Genomic DNA, 26,121 nt, shown 5'->3' with positions numbered 1-26,121 from the left:
TGTCAAGGAAGCTAAGTTCCTTGGTCTCATCTTTGACTCACACTTAACCTTTCTGCCACATATTAAATACCTAAAGACCAAATGCTTGAAGGCGCTTGATTTGTTGAAAGTCGTTTCAAATACAACGTGGGGAGGAGACCAATCAACCCTCCTACATTTATACAGGTCACTCGTCCGTTCTAAACTGGATTACGGCTCCATTGTTTATGGTGGAGCCTGTAAAAGCTACCTCAAACTACTTGATTCTATCCATCATCAAGGGCTAAGACTTTGTCTCGGATCATTCCGAACTTCCCTTGTTGACAGTCTATACGTTGAAGCAGATGAACCTTCCCTTGATCAACGCCGTATTAAATTATCTTTGCAGTATCTTACTAAACTGTATTCAAATACGTCCAACCCTGCATATCATTGTGTCTTCAATCCCCCGTATGGGGATTTGTACAATAAAAAGCCTTCACTTGTTCCGCCTCTTGGACTAAGAGTGAAACCTTTTCTCTCAGCTGCTGGCATTGAGCTAGAAAAAATAGCCCCTTCTCGCTTGTTTTCTTCACCTCCTTGGCAACTGGTTAGACCACAAGTTGACCTTACATTAAGTAAATAAAAAAAATCAGAAACTAATGAATTACAATATAAACAAGCATATAATCAATTAAAAAGTAAATATAGTACATATAAATCCTTACTTACAGATGGGTCCAAGGATGGTGGCGCAGTTGCTTGTGCCACGGTCATTGGATCCAGAACAATATCTTCCAGATTACCAGACAGCAGTTCCATTTTTACAGCAGAAACACATGTCATATTAACAGCCCTACACTATATTAAAAAACACCCAAAATATAAACAATATATCATTTATTCAGACTCTCTTTCTTGCCTTCAGGCTATTAAATATGTATCTTCTCAACATCCACTTTTAATTGATATTGCTGAATTGTATAATAATCTTGCTACTGGCCAATACGACATCGTCATTTGCTGGTTACCAAGCCATGTTGGAATCTCTGGTAACACAATGGCTGACCTTGCTGCAAAGGCGGCACTCAACAAATCTGTAACACCACTTCTTCTTCCATATTCAGATTACAAAGCTTGCATTAGAACGTATATCCGTGATCTGATGCAAAAGAAGTGGGACACCCAAGTAGATATCAATAAATTACACCAAATCAAGTCAACAATCGATTATACTTACTTGGGTTGTCAGTCCAGATTTGAAGAGGTCATTATGCGACGGTGTCGTATTGGTCATACAAGATACACTCATGAGTATTTGTTAAAAGGCGAAGATCCCCCGTTTTGCATGTCTTGCTTGACTGTATTGATTTTGCCATCACAAGGGATAAATATTTCAATGTCAAATCACTTAAGGATCTTTTTAATAAAGTAAATTATCATTTAATAATTGGATTTTTAAAAGAAATAGAATTGTTGGCTAAATTTTGATTAATATGTTTTGTATATAGAATAAAGTTAGCAACTTCGATTGTTGGTGGCTGTGCCTTCAAAGGGGGTTAAGTATTGTAAAATTATTGTCCCCCTGAGAGGGTACGTAAGTCCCAAAACTTTCAAAGTAAAATTTTCTCATACCAAGTTTTTAATCGTAGTATTTTTGTTATTTTAAATTTTGGCTAACTTGTCTTACAATTGCCAATGGCTGAGGGGATGGTGTAAAACCAGCTGGGATCCATTTCAGGTAGCGAAAGTATTGTAAGTCCCCATGGTCCCTAGTATGGTGATCTACCCTCAGTTGTTGGTGATTTATAGCCCGTGTTTTATATTGTATTGTCTTCTCTCATTACAGTGTTTTAGTTTTACTTGCTAGTTTTATGTTCATACCTGTGATAGTCTAGAAGTTTTACTGTCCAATGTCGGCAGGTTTTACTCTTCCAGACGTTTTCATTTTATTAAGTGAATTGTTCTCGTCACGATATGGTTGCAATATTGCCGATGTAACGGTACATTTTAACTCACTCACTCACTCATATATATTTGGATAAGTACGTAGGAAATAATAAATCGCTGTGCTTGTAAAGCTATTATTTCACATCTTTTCGACCAGATTGAACAAGATGAACAAAGGAATCCCAAGTATTTATTGTATGCAGAAGCAACTGTTTCCTTTCCCGCAAAATACCATATTTCTGAACTTCTTAAGTACCCTCCATTTCTAAAAACTATAACATTTGATTTATCAAGATTAACTTCAAAATCCCACATTATGCAAAAGTGCTCTAATATATCTAACTTTCTTTGTAAATCAATTTGCGAGTCGGTACGATTTAAGTCTCGCAATCCAGGGAAGGGACACATATATACTCGACATCAAAAGCTTAGACTCGCTTAAAGCACTCACTATATGTTATGTATATTGCTATGATTACATCGAGTTTGAATTTCTCCACTAACACGGGGGAACTATTTGAAACCTTATGCAGATGAATTGCTGAAGGACATGTGCATATATGGCTCATGTGAACAGCTGCGTTTTAGTGTAAAGCTTTGTTAAGAATTCGCCAATTTTCACCGAGTTTCAGCATTAATTGAACTCATGACAATAATCTTTTCAACGTATCGGATTTGCGTGGGTAAACAGTTCCTTTAAACAGTATGCAGTAATTTACCAAATTTAGTTTAGAACAGCTGATCGAAGTATGTGACCACATCTACAGAAGTGAGTCTAAACTTTTGATGGGTAGTATATTTGTGTGTCACTCCCGGTATCACATAACCTTTGAACTCATGGAATTTATTTTTGTGTATGTTTTCTATGTATTGGAGTATATGGACTAGAGTTTCATTCTCGTGATTACACGACCAGTCTGCTGCCTTCGCATATGGGCAAAAAGACTGTATTCTCGTGATCAGGAGAACGTGTGAAGTCTGTTCTCATGGCAGCAGGATATGCACGCTTTATTCCCCGGTTCACAAATACACTTTCTTGTGTTCCTCGTCATCATAATTTCATCTATGACTTCATAGTATGTCTTCACTTCAAACAGGTTGACCCTGAAGTGTGGCGATGGCCTTATTTTGCTCATTATGGGACTGTTCAGACTGACTTGGGTTTGTAGGGTGCCATGATTCAGCTGTCTATACTTTTATACTCTCTTCCCGTCCATAAATGTAGGAACTGTGTGTGAAATGGAGGACGATTCTTCGTCTAATCTTTCATTACCACTCGTTATACATATTATATCATGAAGACAAAGTGATATCAGGAGGCTGCCTTAAAGGTATAAGGATATCCATTTTAGCCCACATACAACAAGTGTGATACAGTAAGGTAACTTTGATTGTTCAGCCCAGTTATACGACGTATTTTCACTACAGCAATATGCCAAAACTGAGCAAAAAATTCTAACGGGATGCAGTTACTCAGGACTCCACACAATGTGCTTATTTCCGTCATTACTGTATGATATTTCTAACTGTGACGGTGTATATATAATGTCTGTCTGTTGATATAGACTGTAACCTGTAACCTTTTCTGTCCTACACAGGCAGAGACTGTTGCTGTAACAGGTACTTCAAGTTTCAAACAAGTTCAAGTTTCAATTAATGTGTGCTAACAGTCACACTGAACTTCCAACCCTGTGTAGTTATTGATGGGACAGACCCTGGAAACACGCCGAACATGGTTGCATGTGTGGTTGATGTCTACAGAAGATTGAACCCCACATCAACTTCTGTAAACTGGGGCACCCGTGACAAGCCACCTCCTCGTGGTGGGTGCTGGTTACCACTAAGAGCTTGTCAAGCCCCCGTTAAGGACTCGGGAGTATTTATCCCACCAAGCCGCTGTGTCTGTGGGGAAGGGAACCTGGTGGTTGAGGGCAATAGGACCCTGGACTCGTGTTGCTGTTGTCTAGCGCACCACTTTGGCCCTGACTTCACCTAGTCAGGTGGTGGAATGGACCTGGTTCTATCAGACGGCTGTTCACGCCATGCCCAGTGTTTTGAACTATTTTTCCACTTTTAATGTATTGGGTATTGGTGATTTTCCCATTATTCGTGATGTTATATTGCCTTGTGTCCTTCGCCAGAACAAGATTTTTAACCATCAGCACTGTGCCTCCATGAGACATATCTTAAACAAACTGATAATTCTGTTTTCAGACAATACAACTGTTATTGTTTTTCTCCACCTGGAGATAAGGCATCAGGAGGATCTTTTTTCATTGGACAAGGGGTCATTTCCAGCCCTTATTACCCATCTTCAAGATGTTGCCGTAAAATAACGTTACACATTGTATATACCTCAATCTACTACACTCCACCAGTCTGAGCTTGAACAGCTATATGAGCAGCTAGCCAGACCATGCATAATCATGGGTGATTTGAATCGACACAATCCTCAATGGAGAAGTATTAATACAAACAATATAGTGGACGTCCTTGGGGAATTCATAAATGACAATAATTTATGTCTATTTAATGATGACTCAAACATCTATTTACATCCTGCAACTGGAACGTATTCAGCGATATGGGCACCACAATTGTGGCTGTGATCACTTTCCCACTTTTCTGAAAACCATGACTCCAAATGCTGACTCTTTTCATCTCGTTGCAAATTGGCAAATGTATGGGGTATTGTGTGCTTCGAACCTGACACCATCTTTGATAATACTGATGATCCAGTTAAGATATTGTCAGATCCGCTCGTTGACATAGCTCACCAAACAATACCTAAGTCTCCAACAAATCCTCACATTCACAAACCCTGGTTTAATAACGAGCTAAGCAGGCCAGGAAAAAGGCCAACAAATATTTTCGCCAACATCCTACAGTTCACAATTTAGATAAAGTTTAATCTTTACATGCCAGGGCTCGCTGTGCATTAAAACAAAATAAGCGTTAGTCTTGACGAAGTTATGTTTCCAAAATACATTCCCGCACACCCATGGTGTGGAACATGATACAAAGAATAAAGAGCAAAGGTACCTAATCTATTGTTCATCATTTGAAGGACGGTGATACTATATCAACGATAAGGGCTGACTTTGCCAATAAGCTTGGTGAAACTCTCGCCAAGCATTTGTCTTCATCAAACTATGTCCCTGAGTTTCAGAAACATCAGAAACAACAGAAGAAGAAACAAATGAATTTCAACTCAGGCAATGGAGAAGACTAGAATGAATTATTTTCGCTGCATGAGCTTCGTGCCGCCCTTGAACAAGCTCATAATACAGCAACTGGAGATGATGATCTATACTATCAGCTCATGAAGCATTTACCTCAGGTATGCTTAGAAACACTTCTAAAAAATTTCGATACAATATGGACTACAGGTATGCTTAGAAACACTTCTAAAAAATTTCGATACAATATGGACTACAGGGAATGTCCCAACTTCGTAGCGTAATGCCATTGTAATCCCAATACCAACGCATGGCCTGGATCCTGCTGGTCCTTCTAATTACATATCTTTAACGAGTTTTTTCCCTGAAGAACCATGGTACGAAAGGTAAACAGTAGATTAATATGGTATCTTGAAACCAATAACCTTAATACAAACATTCAGTGTGGTTTCAATAAAAATCGTAGTGCCATTGATCATTTGGTACGTTTAGAAACTATTGTCAAAAGTGAATAACATGCCGTATCGATATTCTTTGATCTTGAGAAAGCGTACGATACCACCTGTAAACGTGATATTTTAAAGCATTTAATGGTTTTGATTTGAAGGGTGGTTTACCTCTTTTTATGATGTCCCAGTTTTAAGGGACAGACAGTCCGAGTTTGTTCAACCCTGTCTGATCATTACAATCAGGATTAGGCGGTGTTTCATCTGTCACACTGTTTCGTATCAGAGTCAACAGTCTATCCAATGTTTTAAATAGTGGTAAAAATATGCATACTATTAAACGAATGGTGTCGTCAAAACGGTTTTAAATTTTCCAAGTCAAAGACTTATTGTACACAGTTATGTAGAAAGTACAAACCACATGAAGACCCACATGTATTTGTAAATGGCACCCGTATTAAAGTAGTAAAGGAGGCCAAGTTCTTGGGTCTTATTGTCCACTCCCATTAAACCTTTTTGCTGCATATTAAATCCTTTAAAGCCAACTGCCTGAAGGCACTCAATTTCTTAAAAGCTGTTTTCAACTCAAAGTGGGGAGGTTATCAAGCTACCCTCCTACACCTATATCGACCACTGGTCTGTTCAAAACTTGATTATGGCTCTAGCGTATATGGTGGAGCCTGCAAAAACAACCTCAAAGTTCTTGATTTTGTGCACCATCAAGGTCTAAGACTTTATCTTCGATCCTTTAGAACTTCTCCTGTTGACAGTCTCTATGTCGAGGCCGATGACCCTTCCCTTAACCAACTCCGAAAAAAGAACATATCTTTACAATATAAACCAAAATTATATTTTATCGACTCTAATCCTGCATTTAACTGTGTCTTTATCCTCTTCATGAGGATTTGTACAACAAAAAGCCTTCTCTTGTTCCCCTTTTTGGGCTCAGAATTAAGCCATTTATTGCTGCTGAATGCACTGGCCTGGAAATATCTCTCCTTCCCGTCGGCTTTCTTCTCCTCTCACATTTACAAAAATCAGAAACTAATGAATTACAAATAAACAATACAATCAATTAGAAGTAAACTTATTACATATAAACCCTTATTTACAAATGGGTCCACGGATGGTGGTGCCTATCCTTGTGCCACTGTCATTGGATCCAGAATAATATTTTTTCTTTTACCAGATAACAACTCTATATTTACAGAAGCAAATGCCATTTTAACAGCCTTCAAATATATTAAAAAAACTAAATACATACTTTTATATAAACCCTATATACACTCTTTTCTGACTCTCTTTCTTGCCTTCAGGCTATCAAATATCGATCATTTAAACATCCACTTGTTATTGAAATGATTGAATTATATAATGATCTTGCTACTGGACTATGCGACATCGTCCTCTGTTGGTTACTCAGCCACGTGGGCATTTCTGGGAATACAATGACCGATCTTGCTGCCAAGGCAGCACTCAACAAATCTGTGACACAACTTCTTATTCCATACTCAGATTGTGAAGCTACAATTAGATATTATATCCGAAATCTGATACAGAAGACTGTGTGAGTGAATTAATATTTAACGTCACAATATTTCAGCCGTGTCGTGACGAAAACAATTTATACAAGAAATATGAAAGGATTTTGAAGAATAAAACCCGCCACGATTAACAGTAAAATATATTACAGATGTGGATATAAAACCAGGACGGAAAAATAAAACATTCTAGTAATTGAAGCAGACAATTCAGTATAAAACACGCGCTATAGATCGCCAACGACGGAAGATAGATCACCATACTACGGACCATGGGTACATAGAGCTCCTCTGCTATATGCATGGACCCTAGCTGGATTTACATCATCCACTCAGCTGCTGGTGGTTTTATGCAAGTTTAGACACGTATTAAAGTGGCAATAATAATACAGCAAGAAAGTGGAAGACTGAATTTAACATTGAATGTTTTGGGACTTTCGCAGCCTCCCAGGTGGACAATAATTGTACCGTACTTCATCCTACTTTGACGGCACAACCACTAACGACCTGAAGTATTCATTTAAACTTCCAGTCATAAAATATTTGCCTAATACAAATCAGTCAACAAATCTAATTCCCTTTAAAATGTCATAAGTAAATGGGACATTTAACTTATATTACTAAAACGATCTTTCATAGTTCGTGAGTTAAATACTTATCCCTTGTGAGGGAGTTTCAACACAGTCAGACAAGATATGATTGACTGTTATTATGTTATCACAAGGCATGCAGAACGCAGGATCCTCACCTTTCAATAGACTTTCATGTGTATATCTGGCGTAGCCAGATATAATTAACTCTGGACTGAGAACCCAAGTAGGTGTAACCAATATAGGGTTTTATTGTATGTAATTTATTAATACCGTCTTGGATATCCCCCTTTTTTGCATTAGATCACGGATATAAGATCTAATGGAAGCTATATAAATATATATGGAATAAGAAGTGGTGTCACCGATTTGTAGAGTGTGATGCAGTCGGACACTCAATTAGGTATTAATAAATTACATGAAATAAAACCCTATATAGGTTACCCCTACTTTGGTTTTCAGTCCAGATTTGAAGGCGGCATCGTGCGACGATGTCGTCCTGGCCATACAAGATATACTCATGAATACCTACTGAAAGGTGAGGATCCTTCGTTTTGTATCCCTTGTGATGACAAAATCATGGTCAAGCAAGGTGTGCTTGACTGTGTTGAATATCCCCTCACAAGGGATTAATATTTTAAATTCCAAACTGTGACGGATCTTTTTAATAATACAAGTTCTCGTTTAATTTTTGCATTTTAAAAAGAATTTGATATGTAAATAGATAAATATTTTATTATTTTGAACGTTTAAATTAGCAACTTAGATTTCAACGGCTGTATTCTCAAAGGGGGTTAAAGTACTGCAAAATTATTGTCCTTCTGAGAGGATACGTAAGTCTTCAAACTTTCCTCGTTTTAATCGTAGACTATGTATCTTTTTAATGTACTGCTAACTGTGTCTAAATTGTTAACAGCTGAAGGATGGTGTAAATCAAGCAGGAAGCAAATGTATACTACCGACAAGAAATAAGGGAACTAATGAAATAATAGCGAATTTGAAACTGCTTTAAATATCCACTAAATCAATTTTAGGCGTCAAGTTCAATATCTGGTGTGTCCACCATGTTGGGCAACACATTCACGGCACCTTGATGGCATGCTGTTAATCAATTTCCGGATGGTTGCCCGTGGTATTGCCCGCTATTCCTCTTGGAGAGCTGCAGCAAGCTGGGCCAGGTTGGCGGGTCCTGGGTCGCTGGCGTACACCCTTCGACCAAGAACGTCCCAGAGATGTTCAGTTGGGGACAGGTCTGGGGACTTAGAGGGCCAGTCCGATTTAAACCTATCGCGTAGAGCAATTGACGCAATGAGACGATCCTGTCGTGGTGTCGTTGATTTTGGTCTACCACGCCCAGGTCTCGTTGCAACCCCACCCGTTTGACGGTACTTATCCCACAGGCGTGAAATTACACTTTTTGATTTACCCATCTGCCGGGCAACTTCACATAATGATGTCCCCCCCTCTATCATCCCCACAATTCTCCATTTTGTTGCTTCACCGAGATACTGCCTCGGGGGCATTTCTGTCAGTAAGTGTCAATCTCTATTGCATTAGTGATTGCGACTTCTCCAGTACATTTACAGAAGTTAACTTCTGTATGCACGTGTAGCACGTGCTGGGCATGCATTATTCGAAATTCCATTGTCATTGGATGTTGCGTTTGGGAGATACGCCACGATAACGGACCCTGTCACAGTCAAAGTCATCTACATTCAATTTCTTGGTTCCCTTATTTACTGTCGGTAGTATACTTTAAGTCCCCAAGGTCAATAGTGTGGTGATGTACCATCAGTTGTTGGCAATCTATGGCCTGTTTTTACATTGTGGTAGTGGTTTTAAGAGGAGATCTGTGATATACTTGTAGTTTTACTGTTCTTCGTCAACAGGCTTTAAATTTCTAATTTCATTGATCTGCAATTGTTTTCGTCACGATATGGCTATTACCTCACTCACTCACTCACTCCTGGAAACTGGTCATTAGATGTGTATATTTATACCTTGAACAATTATTATGTAAGAGATAGCTGTGTGAAGCGCTCCTACAATCTCTTGACTTACACCGTGAAAGACAACGGGCAGCAAGAAGACACGGGCGGTATTACTTCCATCTACTATATGACAATATTTTGAGACACTGGACTTGCGTGCCCTCTTGGATTTGGGAAATATTTTGAAGAACTATGTTTGATCCGAGTTCGAGGTTTCTGAGAGCTAGATAATGTGGGAGCAACCATGTGTTTGTGGTGTCAGTTAACCAGCAAGGAAACACGTGGTGACATAGTTAGTCGGTATACCAGACAAGATGGACCTCATTTTATCCGCATCGACTGGATAACCGTGACAGTTTCTATCTGATTTGAACTTGCGAGGGTGCTGATTTTCACCGGTTTACCATAGGGTCGTGCAATTAACACGAGTTCCCTTGATTAAAAAGAGATACGGATGAAATACGGAAATAATATCATTTATGTTCGGCTGGTAATATCAGGAAACAAAATATTGTTGACAGCAGAGCAGTTACACCATTATAGGACCATAATGATAGAGTATTGGCTTGTGGTGTGTCCACTTCAGGCAATACACTGAAGTATACTTACTGTTTTATGTATTCTAAGTCTTCCAACTCGCTCACGATATATCTGCAGGAACAGGTAAATTGTGTAGTGTGTGTCAGAAGCAGTTGACTGTGGTGTGTGACGGGTATGTGAGAGTTTTGTTCCATGTATCGCAAGGGTTATACCCATTTACTATTTCTCTGTACCACTACACACCAAGATGGGCATCGTAGTCTATATTCGCCGTCGGTACAGCTCATCAAGTAATGCAACATGATGTGGACACATAGAACGTACAAACTCAGAAAGCATACAGACATTCGTCGAGTTTATTGTTAGATAGTAGCAGTCAACCCACCAATATGCTTGTGCCGTGGTGCTCGTTGGTTGGAGCCGCGACTTTAGCCTTCTCCAACTTGAAGAGCTCTGGCATCAGATGGAGCCAGAAGGAGACGCGTTTAGCCTGCAGGTGATGCTCCAGGGTCATGTTGGTGGTGAAGGAGAGATAGGTTTCATCCTGGGAGTCAAATTGCTTCCATGTACTGCCGAGCTGGTGTTGCACAGCTGAACTTGGATTTCTACAACCGACGAACTAGAATTATTTATCGCTGAGTTTATTAAGTCGATCAACGAACCATGTTTTTGAACTAATTCTGTCAGTAAAATCATGAATGTTGAAAACGTATCAAATTTTCACATAAACGACGAGGACATGATATATGTAAGACGCCTGTGATAAGATATTATTGAATTTGAGTGTTGAGTGATGTCCATTCCGCAGACTCTTAACATGGCCAACGTGTGCTTTCACGAGGTACCTCTTCACCATTGGCCTCAAGATGAACTAACAATTCGTTCTCCAGTGTCTGTAACATATTACTGTTCCTTATACAATTGATCCATTCCTGTCACGGTCTTGCCACGTGCCATAATATACAATACTGCAAAATCATTATCAATATCATAAACTGTTATCAAGTGTTAAGCGTCAAGCCTGTTTGTGTATTAATACACATGGACAATGCATATCTTGCGCTCAACTGTCAGTAATTCCTGAAATACCTACCCTGTTTTAGCAAACTCCGCCAGGAAGCTCACATATGTACTTGACAAGGTCTGTTCCTCCTGTGTGATGGGGCCGAGGAGTCCAAAGACAGATGTTGATATTGAACTGAGACCAAACATGTATGGAAGATCGAATGCATGGTACATGCCATGTGTGCCACTCCCTGCAGCAAATGATGGGTAATGGTTGAAGTAGTAGAAATAGGTGTTGCCCGTCCCACCATGATTTCCATTGTCACAGTGTCTCCGGGCATATGCCACTGCAGGGGCGACAAAGGAGACGTCACCGTAGGTGTGGAAGACATCATTGATGTCAAGTGTTTTCTGATTCTCTGTCCGTGGCGCAGTATACTCATATGATATGACGTCAGCCAAAATGGCGTCATACTGTCCATAAGTTGACTTTAGAAGTCTGGGAATGAGTTTGTTGTCATATACAGTAATGTGATTTAGTGTTTTGGCAGTGGACGTGTTGTCTTGTCTATCGAAATTTTCTGCGTTCTCAAGGAGCACCCCGCCCTCGTTGTTATTAACGCCCAACATTGTGTCCACATCATAAAACCCAAGATCTGAGAGGTATGTTGCATTCTTGATCAATGTACCAGGGTCGTCGGGCATAAAATACCCATCAACAACAGGCCCAGCATCCATACGATCAGTCACCTTCAGTAGAACACTAGCTGGCTGACTTCTCAAACAGGCGACGGTCAGCTTGTCTGTTGCCTTTCCAGAACAATTCACAGCCGAGGAAACGCTGTCCAGCTTTTCTCTGTATGCTTTGTCATTCGCCCAGTAAGCTGTGGCTGCCCCACTCTGCATTATAGCTCTTTTGAAAAGACCCTTAGATCTTGGCGACAATGTATGCAGGGACACGCTCGCACCTCCCGCCGACTCTCCGACAATGGTGACACTATTAGGGTCTCCCCCAAATGATGCAATATTTTTCTGAACCCATTCCAATGCCAGAACCTGGTCCAACAAACCAAAGTTACCCGGAGCTTCCACGTTGCCTGTTGAGAGGAATCCAAACACACCCAGTCTGTACTGGACAACCACCACGATGACGTCCTGTTCTGTCACCAACTTCCACGGCTCGTACAAAGGAGCACCGCCTGACTTGAAGGAGCCACCATGGATCCATACCATCACTGACTTGTCTGAACCTCCAGATGTTGGGACATGGACATCTAAAGTCAGGCAATCTTCGCTCCAGGGGACTTTCAGAACACCGAAACCAAAATGTAACTGAGTACAAACTGGACCATAGTGTAAGGCTTGGAAGACACCTGTCACCCCAGGATGTGGACTCGGAGCTCTGAACCGGAGTTTCCCAGTGGGAGGCAGGGCATAGGGTATGGCATAATAAGCGTTATACGTCTTGCCTGTAAGTGTGGTTTTAGTTGTTCCTTGAATCTTACCCCAAGGACTGGAAATTAGAGGAGCAGCCTCTGTATAACAGAGAAATAGAAGAAAATATAGAACACACTGTGCCATTCCTGACATAGGCAGTAGGAAAGACACCTGACCTGAATAGCAATCTCATTTTAACTTATCAGTAAAGGTGGCCTTTCTTATCTTTCTCCAAACATAGAAAAAGCCCAGTCACAGTTCACCGAGTTCTTAATCATACAGTAACAAATGTACTGCATGCAAGATCTACTTGTAAAACACGCCTTTGTCAATTAAGTAAGAATAATGTACGTCTCTTATTAAGAACCCGATAAGAAAACCCACTGCGCTGTCATACAGATCCTGCAACAAATAAATTCATATCCAAGAAATCCATGCAAGTATTGAAAATGGATTGAAAGTACTGACAGTCACTCAGCTCCTTTTAATGATATTTTATGACTGTTTTTACGAAAAAGTGTGATAGAAACACGCACACAGTTTCTGTTTGAGATATCCTTAATTCATTTCAATATTTCTCTGATATCAGCAATATTTGTCAAGGTAACATTAACATGTTTCAGCACATCATTGAAACAGTTTCCGATATCATACTTATCTCTATTCGACATATCATCAATTTAATACAAAATTTAAATTTCAGTTTCATTCAAGATATCTCTAGTTTTATTCAGTCAGAGCTCCAGCATATTGTATACTCCACTAGTTAAAAGAACAGAGTACTCTTACACAGACTTTCTTATCCTTATCCTTATTGGGTACTTAACTTTTCTCACCCTTGACGGTACCGGGGTAGAATAGGCCTGCGGCAAGTCATGTTTGTCATAAAAGGCGATCACTGGATTATCTGGTCCAGACTCGATTATTTACAGACCACCGCCATATAGCTGGAATATTGCTAAATGCGGCATAAAACTAAAATCACTCACTCACTTAATTCTTATTAATATATAAATATAAATGCATCTCAATAGACTAACAGTTCTTTTAGTAATTGTTATATTGACAAACAGTTGGCAGCCATTTCTAAATACTCAACATGGGTGTAAACCCCAGACAGTGGCTTCGGCTGTAATAGTATATGTGTATATAGGCATCGCCTATCATTAGCTAGTGCTGTTGCAGAGTTTGTGCGCCACGACGTATCATACGCAAACCAATGCAGATAAATGAGTAATGTACGCAAGATATTACAGACCTATTGGTTTTCAAGAGATTCTTATGTGTGTTTTTACTCTCTGATTTGTAATTGAGTAAATGTGATTTCTTTTGAGTAAAACTCGAAAATATCTGATTATTCACCTTGCCATAGTTCCATGCCTGGTGTAGGTATTATGTTTGAAGAGGAGTAAAACGATACACATTGCTTACTGCTTACAGTTTAGCATACCGTGCCAACAGAAGAAAGGAAATATAACAATGACATGTAATTTTCATGCCCAGTCGTAGCCTTCCTAATGCCTTACTATCGTATACATGATGATAAATATTGCACTTTGGCAAAACAACATTTGATATGTAACTTAATATTGCCCATTTGCTATTGAGTGAGTGAGTTTAGTTTTAGGCCACTTTTTAGCAATATTCCTGCAGTATCACAGCGGGGGACACCAGAAAATGGGTTTCACACACTGTACCCATGTGGGAATCGAACCCGGGTCTTTGGCGTGACGAACGAACGCTTTAACCACTAGGCTACCCCACCGCCCCCATTTGCTATTGAACATAACTTTGTATGTGTGATTCAGTTCCGTAAGGGGATTACTTCGTTTTCAAAGCCGCAATCAGATTTTACAGCTATATGGCTGCGGTCAAAAACTAATTGTGTCAGGACCAGACAATCCAGTGATCACATCTTGAGCATCGTTGTGGGATACTGTGGCATATGTCAATTACGTCAGCCGGCATGACTCTCTGATCCCATTAGTCGCATCGTACAACAAGCATGGGTTACTGAGGACCAATTCTGACCCAGACCTCCACGGGTATTTAGTTTCGAAAATTATGTTTCGACCCGCTGCGACGTTAATGTTTTGGGACAAAATCAGTGTTCAGTTTCAGTGGCGTTGGTTATTACCGGATCTGCCTTTGTCTCCCAAGGGCTCTTTGATAACGTTAACTTTGAGATAGAGTGGACTGTGTTAGTGCGTAAAGCGTTCGCTCACCGTGCCTAAAGACCAGGGTTCGATTCACATCATGGGTACACTGTCCGAAGTCAGTTTTCGGTGTTACACTGCTGGAACATCATATAACTAGCCTACCACATTAGGCACTCAGTAACTGAGCGAGTGAAAGGGACATGACTCTTTCAACCTTGGCTATCATTGACCACATCTCAAGCCCAGGTTCACGTCAGGACATGTTGCCATTCTGCTCATATGAATATATAGCGCACGTTTTTCCAAGTATGCAAAACACTATTTGAAAAGATCTGTGGCATTTTCGATTTACTCTAAACGCCAACTTAAACGTTACGCTCCTGCCTTACTGACGGAGGAACCTATCTTAGCTACCGTTGTGTTCCGTGGGTGTCCACGTCTTGGTCTAAGGTGATCCCAGTCTTCCTGTAGCGCGAATAAGACTTATAATCCTTATGCCGTGACATCCAAGGGCGTTGGCAACATCATTGTATATCGACCCCGACTGCACCATCCCAATGGCTCTTTCTCTCTCTTCAGCTACTAATCGTGGCATATTTCTTGTGTATCGTGATTCGTGTTTCTTGATACATGTGCATCATATCATGCATTCTACTCTCTTTATATCTCATGCAATCATTCTACGCGTGACATTTATACAAATATTGCTTGAATATCGCTGTTTTGGCGAATGATATTGCTCAACAGAATATGGACAAAATGTTACTTAGCAAGCAAAAATGCTAAGAAAGATTAATTTAGATGTTCCTAAAAACTTTTTCACAAGATCAAAGACACGTTTTACTTGTTTTTATCAGTGTAAATCGGAAGGAAATGTTTTAAAAGACTGAAATCATAATGGATTCTTAGAAATTTGTAAACACTCTACAGGAGTTGTTTCTTGCTTTAATAGTTTAAAATTGTGACTTTAAACAGTTTATTTTTGATTCAAAGCAGAATTTTATTTCAACCTTTTTGGGACATCTAAAGCATTGTTTTTGATTTACTTACGCATTGTCGAAAATTTTATTTTACTGAAAAGATGCATTTCCCTAAATATGAATACATTTGAGAAATGATTTTTGTGATTTGCATAAAGCTGTGTTGTTCTGCCTTTTAACAGATCTTTGATAGTTGTTCAATAATCCATGAAGGCAGGAGGATAACGTTTCTTTTCGCGTTTCGTGTATACATTTTTGTCAAAGTGCGGATGAAACGTATTCCTGTCAATCCTGCTTCGAAGTATACGTGACCACTGTAAAGATGCACTGGATTAGAACATCTGCTCAGAACAGATTGTAATTATCAGTTTCTCAATTCACAACAGGGAGAGCATACCCCGGCAACGTTCTTAAATCCTTACAATTCGTCACAAATATTATTGTTTATCATACGTACAAATACGTAAGAACCTTATGCTGTGGCTTGTCATATGTATGTATGTATGTATGTATGTATGTATGTATGTATGTATGTATGTATGTATGTATGTATGTATGTATGTATGTATGTATGTATGTATGTATGTATGTATGTATGTATTTTTCATTTTATTGAGGAAATGGAAGATCTAGCTAGTATGTATTTATCTGTATAGCAGTGCTTTTTGACTTGTCCCGAGTTTCAGAAGATATGATAATATACCGTTCCCAGACGTGCATATATTCCTAGAACATGAATGAATCACGAGAGATGCAGTAGGAACAACAAAATAAACGATAAATATAGGTGTTTCGTTAAACGTTCGGTTAAAAACGGAAGATCCAATGTTCTATATCTGTTGCCTGTGAGCACGATAAACTACCACAGCGGGTTATTAAACAGGCTATACAATATACGAAACAGTATACATAGGCATAGGACATACTCTATACATCATTGTAAGGTAACCTAAGTAAAGGTACGAAAGCTTTAATTTCAGACAGACTAGCATATGGTGAAGATTCCAACAAAGTAGGACCGCCACCATACAGCTGGAATATTGCGGAGGACAGCGTAAAACTAAACTCACTCACTCAAACGAAGTAGAATATGAAAAAGATAGTACAGTTTTTTACTTAACTGAAAAAAAACCCAAAGGAGATTCATAAGTGAGCGTTCGGAGAGGTGAAAACAGTGACACGGCACTAAACAAACAGGTCGCGGGAGAGGGACATAATTGGGATTTGTGAATGTCAGTCGTCCTTTTTATATCCCTTTCCCGTCGATGGCGACCTGTCAGTGCCGTGTCACTGTTTTCACCTCTCCGTTCAGACGGAGAAGAAATTGTATTTATAGGCGTCGTGGGAAACGTTTCGTTCGACAGTACATAAACAAAGACTACAGGTTTGGTGGTGAGAATGTAATGGTGTTATCAGTAGAACAGACTTGGTACATAATCATTGCAATGTAATGGAATAGGAAAACGTCACTTTGCCAACTTTACACAGTAAGACTGACAACGCCTTTCTTGAGGAACCACAGCATCCAAGTATTGACATGGTCACAAAAGTGAACTCCAGCAAAAAGCCTAAACACCACAGCAGGTCCAGCAGGTCCAGCAGGTTCAGCAGCAGCCGCAGGACCTCCACGATTTGGCACATTCACTGCAGGAAGAGTGGGTGAACATTCCGCAGGACACAATTCGTAATATGATTGTTTCCATGGGTCGACGATGCCAAGCAGTGCTGGAGTCACGATTGTTTCAAGTGTACTATGTCTTTGACGAACATGGGCAGTGACAACAAACACTGTCAAATGTGGATAAATTATTACGACCTATTCATTGTTAACATATTTCTTATAGTGTACAACTGAAAACCTTCTCTGCATGTCTTTTGATGCACAGTATTGGTGTTTTACAATCCGTCATGGTCTCCATGTACATTCATCAATATCCTTTGGTTTTTTAAAGTTTTAGGAAAACTTTATGAACCACATCCTTGAGTTCATTTTGTCCTGTGTCGATAGCAGGGAGAAGGTATTTCGTGGCATAGTTAATGTATGCAATTAGTAAATAATTAGACTAAATCACGCCAGGCTGTGACTCAATATGCACAATATACTAAGTTCTGTGAGTTTTGTTTTAAATGAATTCGTTAAGCGGAATGGAATCCAACATACTCATATGAGCGAAGGACGTTTCCAGTAGATGCCTGACGTGTAGGGACAGATAAATATTGCATAAGTTGGTACACCTGAGAAAGTGAGAAAAATAACGAATTACTATGTACGCCAGTTGCTCAGCTCGCGAGTTTACATGGTGTAGTGGTTGGAGCGTTCGCCAGGAAATCGGAAGGTTCCTCGTTCGATCCCCAGGCGCATCATACCAAAAGATGTTAAAATATGGTACTTCTTGGTCACTGACGGACGCTCGGCATTAATGGGTACAACAAACACTGGTGGGCTCGGAGTCAGAATAACGTGTCTGAGTTTGGTATTCACGCTCTACTGCGGCATGCATGGTATATCAGAGAGCTGGGCTATAAAACCAGCTAGTCTGGGCTAGTTCAAGCAGCCACACATACGCAAGCAGGCTCGTTGTCATATGAACGGAATAGTTTTAAGTTCAACGTTAGACCATATTTCACCTCACCTCTTAGATGAATCTCGTAAGCCGCTTTAAAACATTTGTGGGGAAAGAACGTAACAGAAATTGTGTCGGAACAGTCCAATCCGAAAAACTCAAATCTCAATTATTTAGTCGCAGGTCATCTTTCAACAAGTCCAATTTGTGACTTACTTGGACAATCCATGTGAAAGCTGAGTCAGCGATCATTACCCCGAGCCATGACAAGTGACCCTGAACGATAACCAGTCTTCTAGAGACAGTTAACGGGCTTCGTGATTTATTCCACTGTTTATTTGATGAATAATAAATAACATTACCATTACTATGCGGTACACAGACAATTTCAACCATGTGTCTCCTGATATCAACTATATCAGCACGAATTGATAAAGTAACCTATATCCGTGGCTTAGCGAGGATTATTTTTACCTGTATCAATGAATGTTGATATAACTGATATCAGTAGACACGAGAGTGAGATTCTATTTATCATCCCAAATCATTCTTCAGTAGTTTTCAATGAAAATGTTACATCTCTGAACACAGCACTGCCATTAGATATGCAGTGTGACGATGTCATAACATTGTGACGTCATCAACTTCATGACGTCATAGCATTGTCAGGGCACTGTGGAAAATCTACTCTCAAAATGATAGCTCCTAAGATATATTGTCTAATCTTACACAAGCGATATTTCCTGTGGAACACAGTTTTGGATGATAAATGTCCATTATTGTGAACATATACATTTTAAAAAGTAATCATAACGGAGAAGCAGTACATCATTAAATAAGCACCTTTTACATCTACATATGTTATGAGGATGTGTTCTTGTTAATTATGTCAATGTGGTTAACATTTAGTTAGTATGGATACCAAAAGTTTAAAGGGTTGGGTGTGGATTTGAACTCATATCTTGACACTTAGACTATGCTATTTCGCTTGTGAGAGTAAGTTGAGGAGTCAGAGTTACCTCCTTCTTGTTGATTTGCTTCGAGCGGATGTGGAAGCTGTGAGAAATTTGTAAGGAACTGTACACTGGGAAAATATGGAATGCTTTCTGAGATGACGGAGTACTGCTCTGGATTTCGCTCATCTGTCGGCTAAAATCGACGTTTCACCACTCCTCATTACCCTACCACTCGGCCTCTTTCACACTGGAATTTCACAACTGTCAACAACAGTCAGTTAGTGTATCTGCCTGTTTATCGCTTCACTCAGCAATATTCCAGCTATATGGCGGCAGTCTATAAATAATCGGGTCTGCACCAGAGAATCCAGTGATCAGCATCATGAACATCGATCCATGCAATTGGGTTACGGTGTCATGTGTCAATTAAGTCAGTGAGCCTGACGACCCGATCCATGTAGTCGCCTCTTTGGAAAAGTATTGTTTACTGAATATCAATTTTTTTCTCGAATTTTCGAGGGTTCGAGGTAAGATGGACGCTGTTGATGTCCACGATTGGGCGGGGAATTAATTGACCGCAGAACGAACTGAAGCCTATATGTCCGCCGACAAAAATAAAGCGTTTTCACCAACCCTTAAATGTGCATAAAATACTAAACATGTTCCCGAATCTCTCGGCCGTTTTGTTAGTGGATATGGCGATAGCAACGACGCACAACGACTGCCTGTACATACCGAGGTCAGGAGAGTAACGAGGTCAGCTCTCACTTCCCTTAACATGTTCACATCCAGCTGTATCAGCACCCAATTGCAGTGTCCTGAACTGCTCGAGTGGAATGAATCACTATCAAATAGGACATTGCAAACCGAAAGTTAAAGCGGCAAACGATTATATCGCCCATTGATAGGGTATTTGAATTTCATCTGAGAAGTCATGTGGAAAAGTCGTGTCTAGACGGTATTTACAAATACGGGACAACAGACAGCCATCACGGTCCCGGGCTGAGCTGAACGGCTCTACTCTATTCTTCCGAATGTACAATTAAGGCTCGTATTTCTCATCAGGCATGTTCCATAGGCCCATGCAATCATGTAGGATTGGATTAAATGGACCGATGTGATTGCAAACTTATCAAAATGTCGAGAAAGTGTAGGAAATTAATAGAGTGGAAAATAAACTTAGATCCGATGGTTTGGGCGACTTATTAAACGGCGCAGTTAACATGAAACTAAACTTAGATTAGTTCTGATAGCTTACAAGCCAACAACATATTCAGTTCTCTCGATCATGCCTGGGTACTCTTTCAGAAATTAACCCCAGGGTCCACTCTTCGGGGCATTGCTTGGTCATGTTCCCAAACCTTTCTCTATGCATAAGAAAAGAAAGGTAGTGAAGTCGATTACGTTAATGTACTTCATTATTTCCGCTTGTAAACACACTTGTCAAGAAGCCGTTTTACTGCGCTTTCATAGCGAGATGAAGTTTGGGTCGATGCCTTGATCACTGCCCTCAGCAATTATACCAATGACTGACCGCTTCATTTGGCGTGTTTTGCCCGCGTGTTAAGAACTGCAGGGACCAGATATACAACATTACAGGTTTGTTCCCTACCAGACGAAACTTCACAAAACCCCTTTTCAACGAGGAGGAGACATGTATTGAAAGCGTTTGCCATGTACATCATCCCTCGTCAACTGCCTCATCCACCTCAAGTTAGCACATACAATGAAATTTATTTCAAAATAGCAAATTAAACTCACGTATTGTATCTCTCTGTTCAAGGATCAGCGTATACTTATATCCAGTTGTTATGATGTTATAGACACGGCATCAACAACGCAGCTATTGCAGCTGAGGCACTGTCAATAATGTTCTTTACAACCTATCACGAGTACTAGCTGCCAATGGTGTCTGACAACCATCTCCAATCAGAGCGGTAAAACCAATCACGTTTGTTACTCCACGCGGAGTTACCAATTATTTCCTATGGATAGCAGTTTCATTTAGAGGTCCTCCCGCAAGGGATTTTGCTTATTTCTAACCAGCTGTGATAACAAATCAACGTATACTTTGGACGTATTATGCTGTAGATTGGTAGTTTCGCGTTCGTGTACAGTAGGTCACTGGGTGAACTATTTCAGCCTTGTTTGTGCCTGAAGTAAGTACTGGTCCAGTGAAGTACTTTTACACAGTAACACATTAAAGAAGATATACATTAACGGAAACCATAGCTGTACACGGTCAGTGTATTGATCTGAGAATATCTGTTTTATTTCAAAATGAACTTGCCTCTCTTAACTTGCCCTCATAATAATAATTCACGAATACGTTCCGTACCAATGACTAACCCATGCAGTCATTCCACTGTTTAGTTTTGCACTATGTGACCGGGAAAAGAACTACCTGCTTGTTTACTATATTTTATTGATTTTTGTGATAATTAGCACTTTCCACGAGGAACCACAAGCACTCTGATGACCCCGAACTAATCCAAAGATGGTGAATGAAGGATACTGTATTCCTTTGATGGGTTCATTTAGCAAATGGCCATGTATTGTAATTGAACATACTTTATTCAAAACTGAACTGTTTTCTGATGAGTAAGGTATAAAAACGAACTTAAAACGAACGCATTAACTATCGCACAAAGTATATGGGACAATATGCATATGCAACTCAGAATTGGTTTCTTTAACATTTACTGTTCATGCATTTGTACGGAGTGAGGAAAATATCTTATGTAACATTTGGGCCAACGGTGCTCACGTAACATCTTTTCCATCTTTCACATTAATGTTAAAAGTAAATTTCTACTTGATCCTTTATATTTTCCTACTGACACCTACAACTGTCGTATTTTCCTTTGAACAGATCGATATCACTGCATTTCTGCATTTTCATCTGTATGTCAAAGACACGATCAAAGATGACGTATGAATGATTAAAGGCCTCTCCGCAAACCTGTCGAAATCAGACATTGCCCTTTAGGCAATCTCACAAGTTTTGCAACATAATCAATGTCATCGAGGGAACTCATGTGGTCTGCTCTTCCATTTCTTGCAGACAGAATCACTGAAGAAGAAAGTGCTATCAGAATTAGATCAGCCACTTCAATGACCATGAAGGGAATAATATTGGCAAATTTGTTAAAATCTTTCATTAATGAAAATTTAAGTTTGGATCGTTGGAAATCCGCTATCATTGGCAGTAAGTCCAACACTAGTCGTTATGTCGCTGACAGACTCAGAAGAGACATTATTGTTATGTTTTACAGATTAAGATAGATATGCAGCAGAGAGGGTTTGGTTGATCCTGGCACAGTCATGCCGGAAAAGGCTCATCATCAGCTCAGGGCTCTCGCCCCCTCTACATGCAGCCCGGACAGCGAATGGGACTTCTCCCAGGAAACACTGCCTAGCCTAACACCCACCAAGGACTTTCGGGAGAATATGCCGCATTACCCAGATTGTCAGACGGGCTGTGCTCCCGTTGGAGAACCCGGGCACTCTCCTGATCTGCACTAAGAAATCAGGAGGTAACAAACCAAGGGCATTGAGAACAATCGGGAGCCTGACGAGCCTGACGACACTGTACTTGGGATGCAAGCGAGACATTCCAAAGGCGAGGTCGGCATATTTATCATGCTTTTCCTGAATCCTGCCAGTCAGATTGCTGTCAAAAGGGACAGAAATAAATTCAATGATATACATAATTTCATTGGCTTGCTTTAGATTTTGTTTTGGATCCGGTTTGTTGGCTTGAATTCGTCTCAGGCTGTATATTGGCCTATTCCAGAGAAGTTTAATAGCATCATTTTCCAGGACGCCCTGGGCATGTTCAGGGTCGCACCATGGATAGACCTTGGGGTCAAAGCCACAGACATGGCGGAGACTATAGTAAAAACAACGGGCCATGTCATCATGTCTATTAAGACATGCTGTTTGTGACAAAAAAGGGCATCCACTGACAAGGTGTTGGATAGTCTCTGTAAATTCATGGCAAAGACGACATTTCATGTTCACATTTTGATTAAGAATCACATTCTGGCGATTGCGAGAGGGAAGTGACTGGTCCTGAGCAGCAAAAAGGAAGGCCTCAGTTTCACATTTGAGACCAGCAGACCTCATCCAGGCGAAGGAGTCGGTTGGACTGCTGTTCTGTTCCACACCCTGCATGTGCACACGATGCAATGGCTTCTCAGACAGCCTGTCCACAAAGGGTCGACTCTGAGCAGACTTGGTGAAGGACTTCACCTGGTTTACTCCCACCGCTGTACCGTTCAGCAGTACATCACCATGAGCAAAATCAATTTCAAATTTCAGATTGTGTCCAACAACCTTGGCAGTCTTAAGATAGCTGTGGAATTCCTTGCTTTCATCGTGAGTCTTCACATGCATCACAAGAGGATCATACGATAAATAAATATATTGGATATTGATATAACGCACACATCCATGCAACCATTGCTTGCCCAAGGCGTTGGTATATGAAGTATGCCTGGTTCTGTATATCGATCCTTGAACTTAAACAGGGATTGACGTCTTAGTTTTGTGTGTGTTATGTATAGATTATGAGGAACCAAAGAAACTCAAATATGTACTTGGGTTTAATTTGTGTGCACTTGTGTCCACTCTCTGGTATGTATCTGTGTGTAACCGTACACACGTGAGTCTGGAAGTGTACATACACGTGTGTATGTCCCAGGGAGTAGCTATATGTTGTCATGCATGTAAAGTTCTGTGAGTTACTAGGTATGTATGTGTGCATCAGTACGTTTGTGTGCAAAAATATTTTCTTGTATGTAACTACGTAAGCATTTTACCGGGCATGTCCCTTGTGTGCTAGTGTGTAACCGTGTGAAACTGTGTATCAGTGTGTGCAACTGTATGAACCTGTGTATCTTTGTGTGTAAGCATCTGTTTTCTTGTATATAACCGTGTGTATTTATGAGTGTTACTATGTGTATGTACCTGAGTATCAGTGTGTCTATGTTCCTCTGTGTGTCAGTGTGTGTAACTGCGTGTTTTCCTTTATGTAATGCAGATAAAAGACAACTAACGATGAATCTGAACATTGTGTTGTTCAAACTGATGGTGTCCAGAACACCCGAGACAACTGTCGGCCTTTTAAAGAAAGTCTTACATAAGCTGGAGGAAAGAATGCAACCTTTCGTTGCCTTGATGCGTTTTAATTGTCTCCGACGACAGATAATGCTGTTACTTCACGTCCACAAACAAAGCAGATGAAGACATATTTGATTTCACGGACTTCAGTGTTATCATTAATTCATTCTGGAAACATTTGGTGGTCTGCGGTAACAGATACGTGAAAGAAAGAAACCACATTGCCTTATAAATGAAATCAGAAAAAAACAGAAATTGGACTAGTGCCATGCAGCCGAAGGATTTGTTGATTCGTTAGAAGAAGTGTTTGATCGAACACTGGGTCTTTGTGGTTATAACTGATGTTCCAAAGCAAGCGGAGTTCATATAGCATTATTCAAACATTCAAACTGTATACTAGTATTTATGTTGTTAGTCGAACAAGATCATGGAGCAGTATGTAGATGTTTGTTAGTAGACGGAGAACATGCAGTGATATACTGGTGTTTATTGGCGAATAAAGATAAAGCAGCAAAATACTGGTTTTGGACGTGGACGTAGGTGTATGTGGACGGAACTCCATTATAAACCATCCTTCGAATTGTCAAAGGGCACAGTTGGAGTGACAACATGATGCCGTGGTGAAGTTAACAAGCGACTGTAGACATTTTGTCCAAGAAGGCAACTCTCGTGCCTACTGCAATCGTACTGACAACAGTACCTGTAGTAGCAGAACATCACCTTATTGAGCATCGATGCTTCTCTAATATATGCGTGGAAAGATATTGGAAAGTGTCACCACCCACCAGTCACACGAGATGGATCAGACCTTGAAGAATGGGACGTGAATCACCAAAGGACAGTTTGATAGTTAAGGTTAGCCTTCAACAGTGGACACAGGTTGATTCACATTACATACGTCAATGTCCAGTGAACTACTATGTTTCCGTAACACCTACCTTTACGTGGTGAAGATGAAAAAAACCCGTACTTCAAGAAATCGAGTTTTCAATTTGTAAACTTTGTATTGAGTCTTCAACTGGAAACATTATAGTGCTTCAACCAACAGTTTTAACATATTGTTGAGACAGTTGTCACATATTTAAGCTGCTCTGCTGAAAGAATAGATACCTTAGCACGCATTTGCGGTTATGGTTGTTCCATCTCAAAACACAAGTCTCACGTTTGAACAGACACTAATTTAATCTGCCATCCGTATATGACATAAAAGGTATTCGCGCTACGACGCCTCGGGAATACACATGATACAAATATGGCAATTTCCAATACACGTCATAATATTTCACCTTGTAAGCTGGACAAGGTTCGCATTTCTTGTCCAGCGATAGCGTCAGACGGCATTACCTCATTTGGTCTTCCCAATGACGAATTTTTCAAATCAAATCAAAATTAGTCTGTCTTCCCGCCTTATTTGGCCTCTGCGTCATCTAAATCAGTCACTGTCTCGTGATGTATGACTGGAGTGGCAAGCTTTGCTCATAGATCATACACCCGCTTTAAATGCATCCATTTACACAGTGGAGAGGACGGATGACAGGTGGGTCCTTGAATCCACACATCATGTCTAGAATCCATATGACTGTTGAATAATAAGCCCTACAGCTCATATCCTTTTGCACTACTGTTGTTCCATCGGCTCATTGCAATGAGTAGGTGTGCTTTCTGTATGACATCAAAACGTGAAAGACTGATCAATACCTT

At 40.1% G+C, this 26,121-nt stretch overlaps 1 protein-coding gene across 1 annotated transcript; it reads right to left on the bottom strand.

Moving 5' to 3' along the window:
* Positions 1-10,537: 10,537 nt before the first annotated feature.
* LOC137268309 (cocaine esterase-like) lies at positions 10,538-12,813 on the bottom strand. Its single transcript, XM_067802860.1, has 2 exons — positions 11,289-12,813; positions 10,538-10,800 (listed from the first exon to the last, which is right to left on the bottom strand). Exons 1-2 carry the CDS (start codon positions 12,788-12,790, stop codon positions 10,572-10,574), a joined length of 1,731 nt encoding a protein of 576 aa, XP_067658961.1. The 5' UTR covers positions 12,791-12,813; the 3' UTR covers positions 10,538-10,571.
* Positions 12,814-26,121: the final 13,308 nt, after the last annotated feature.

Source organism: Haliotis asinina, chromosome 16 (assembly GCF_037392515.1).
Source record: "Haliotis asinina isolate JCU_RB_2024 chromosome 16, JCU_Hal_asi_v2, whole genome shotgun sequence".
Lineage (NCBI taxonomy): Eukaryota > Metazoa > Mollusca > Gastropoda > Lepetellida > Haliotidae > Haliotis > Haliotis asinina.
Note: the sequence above shows the minus strand (reverse complement) of the source record. Positions and strands in the feature narration are given on the sequence as shown.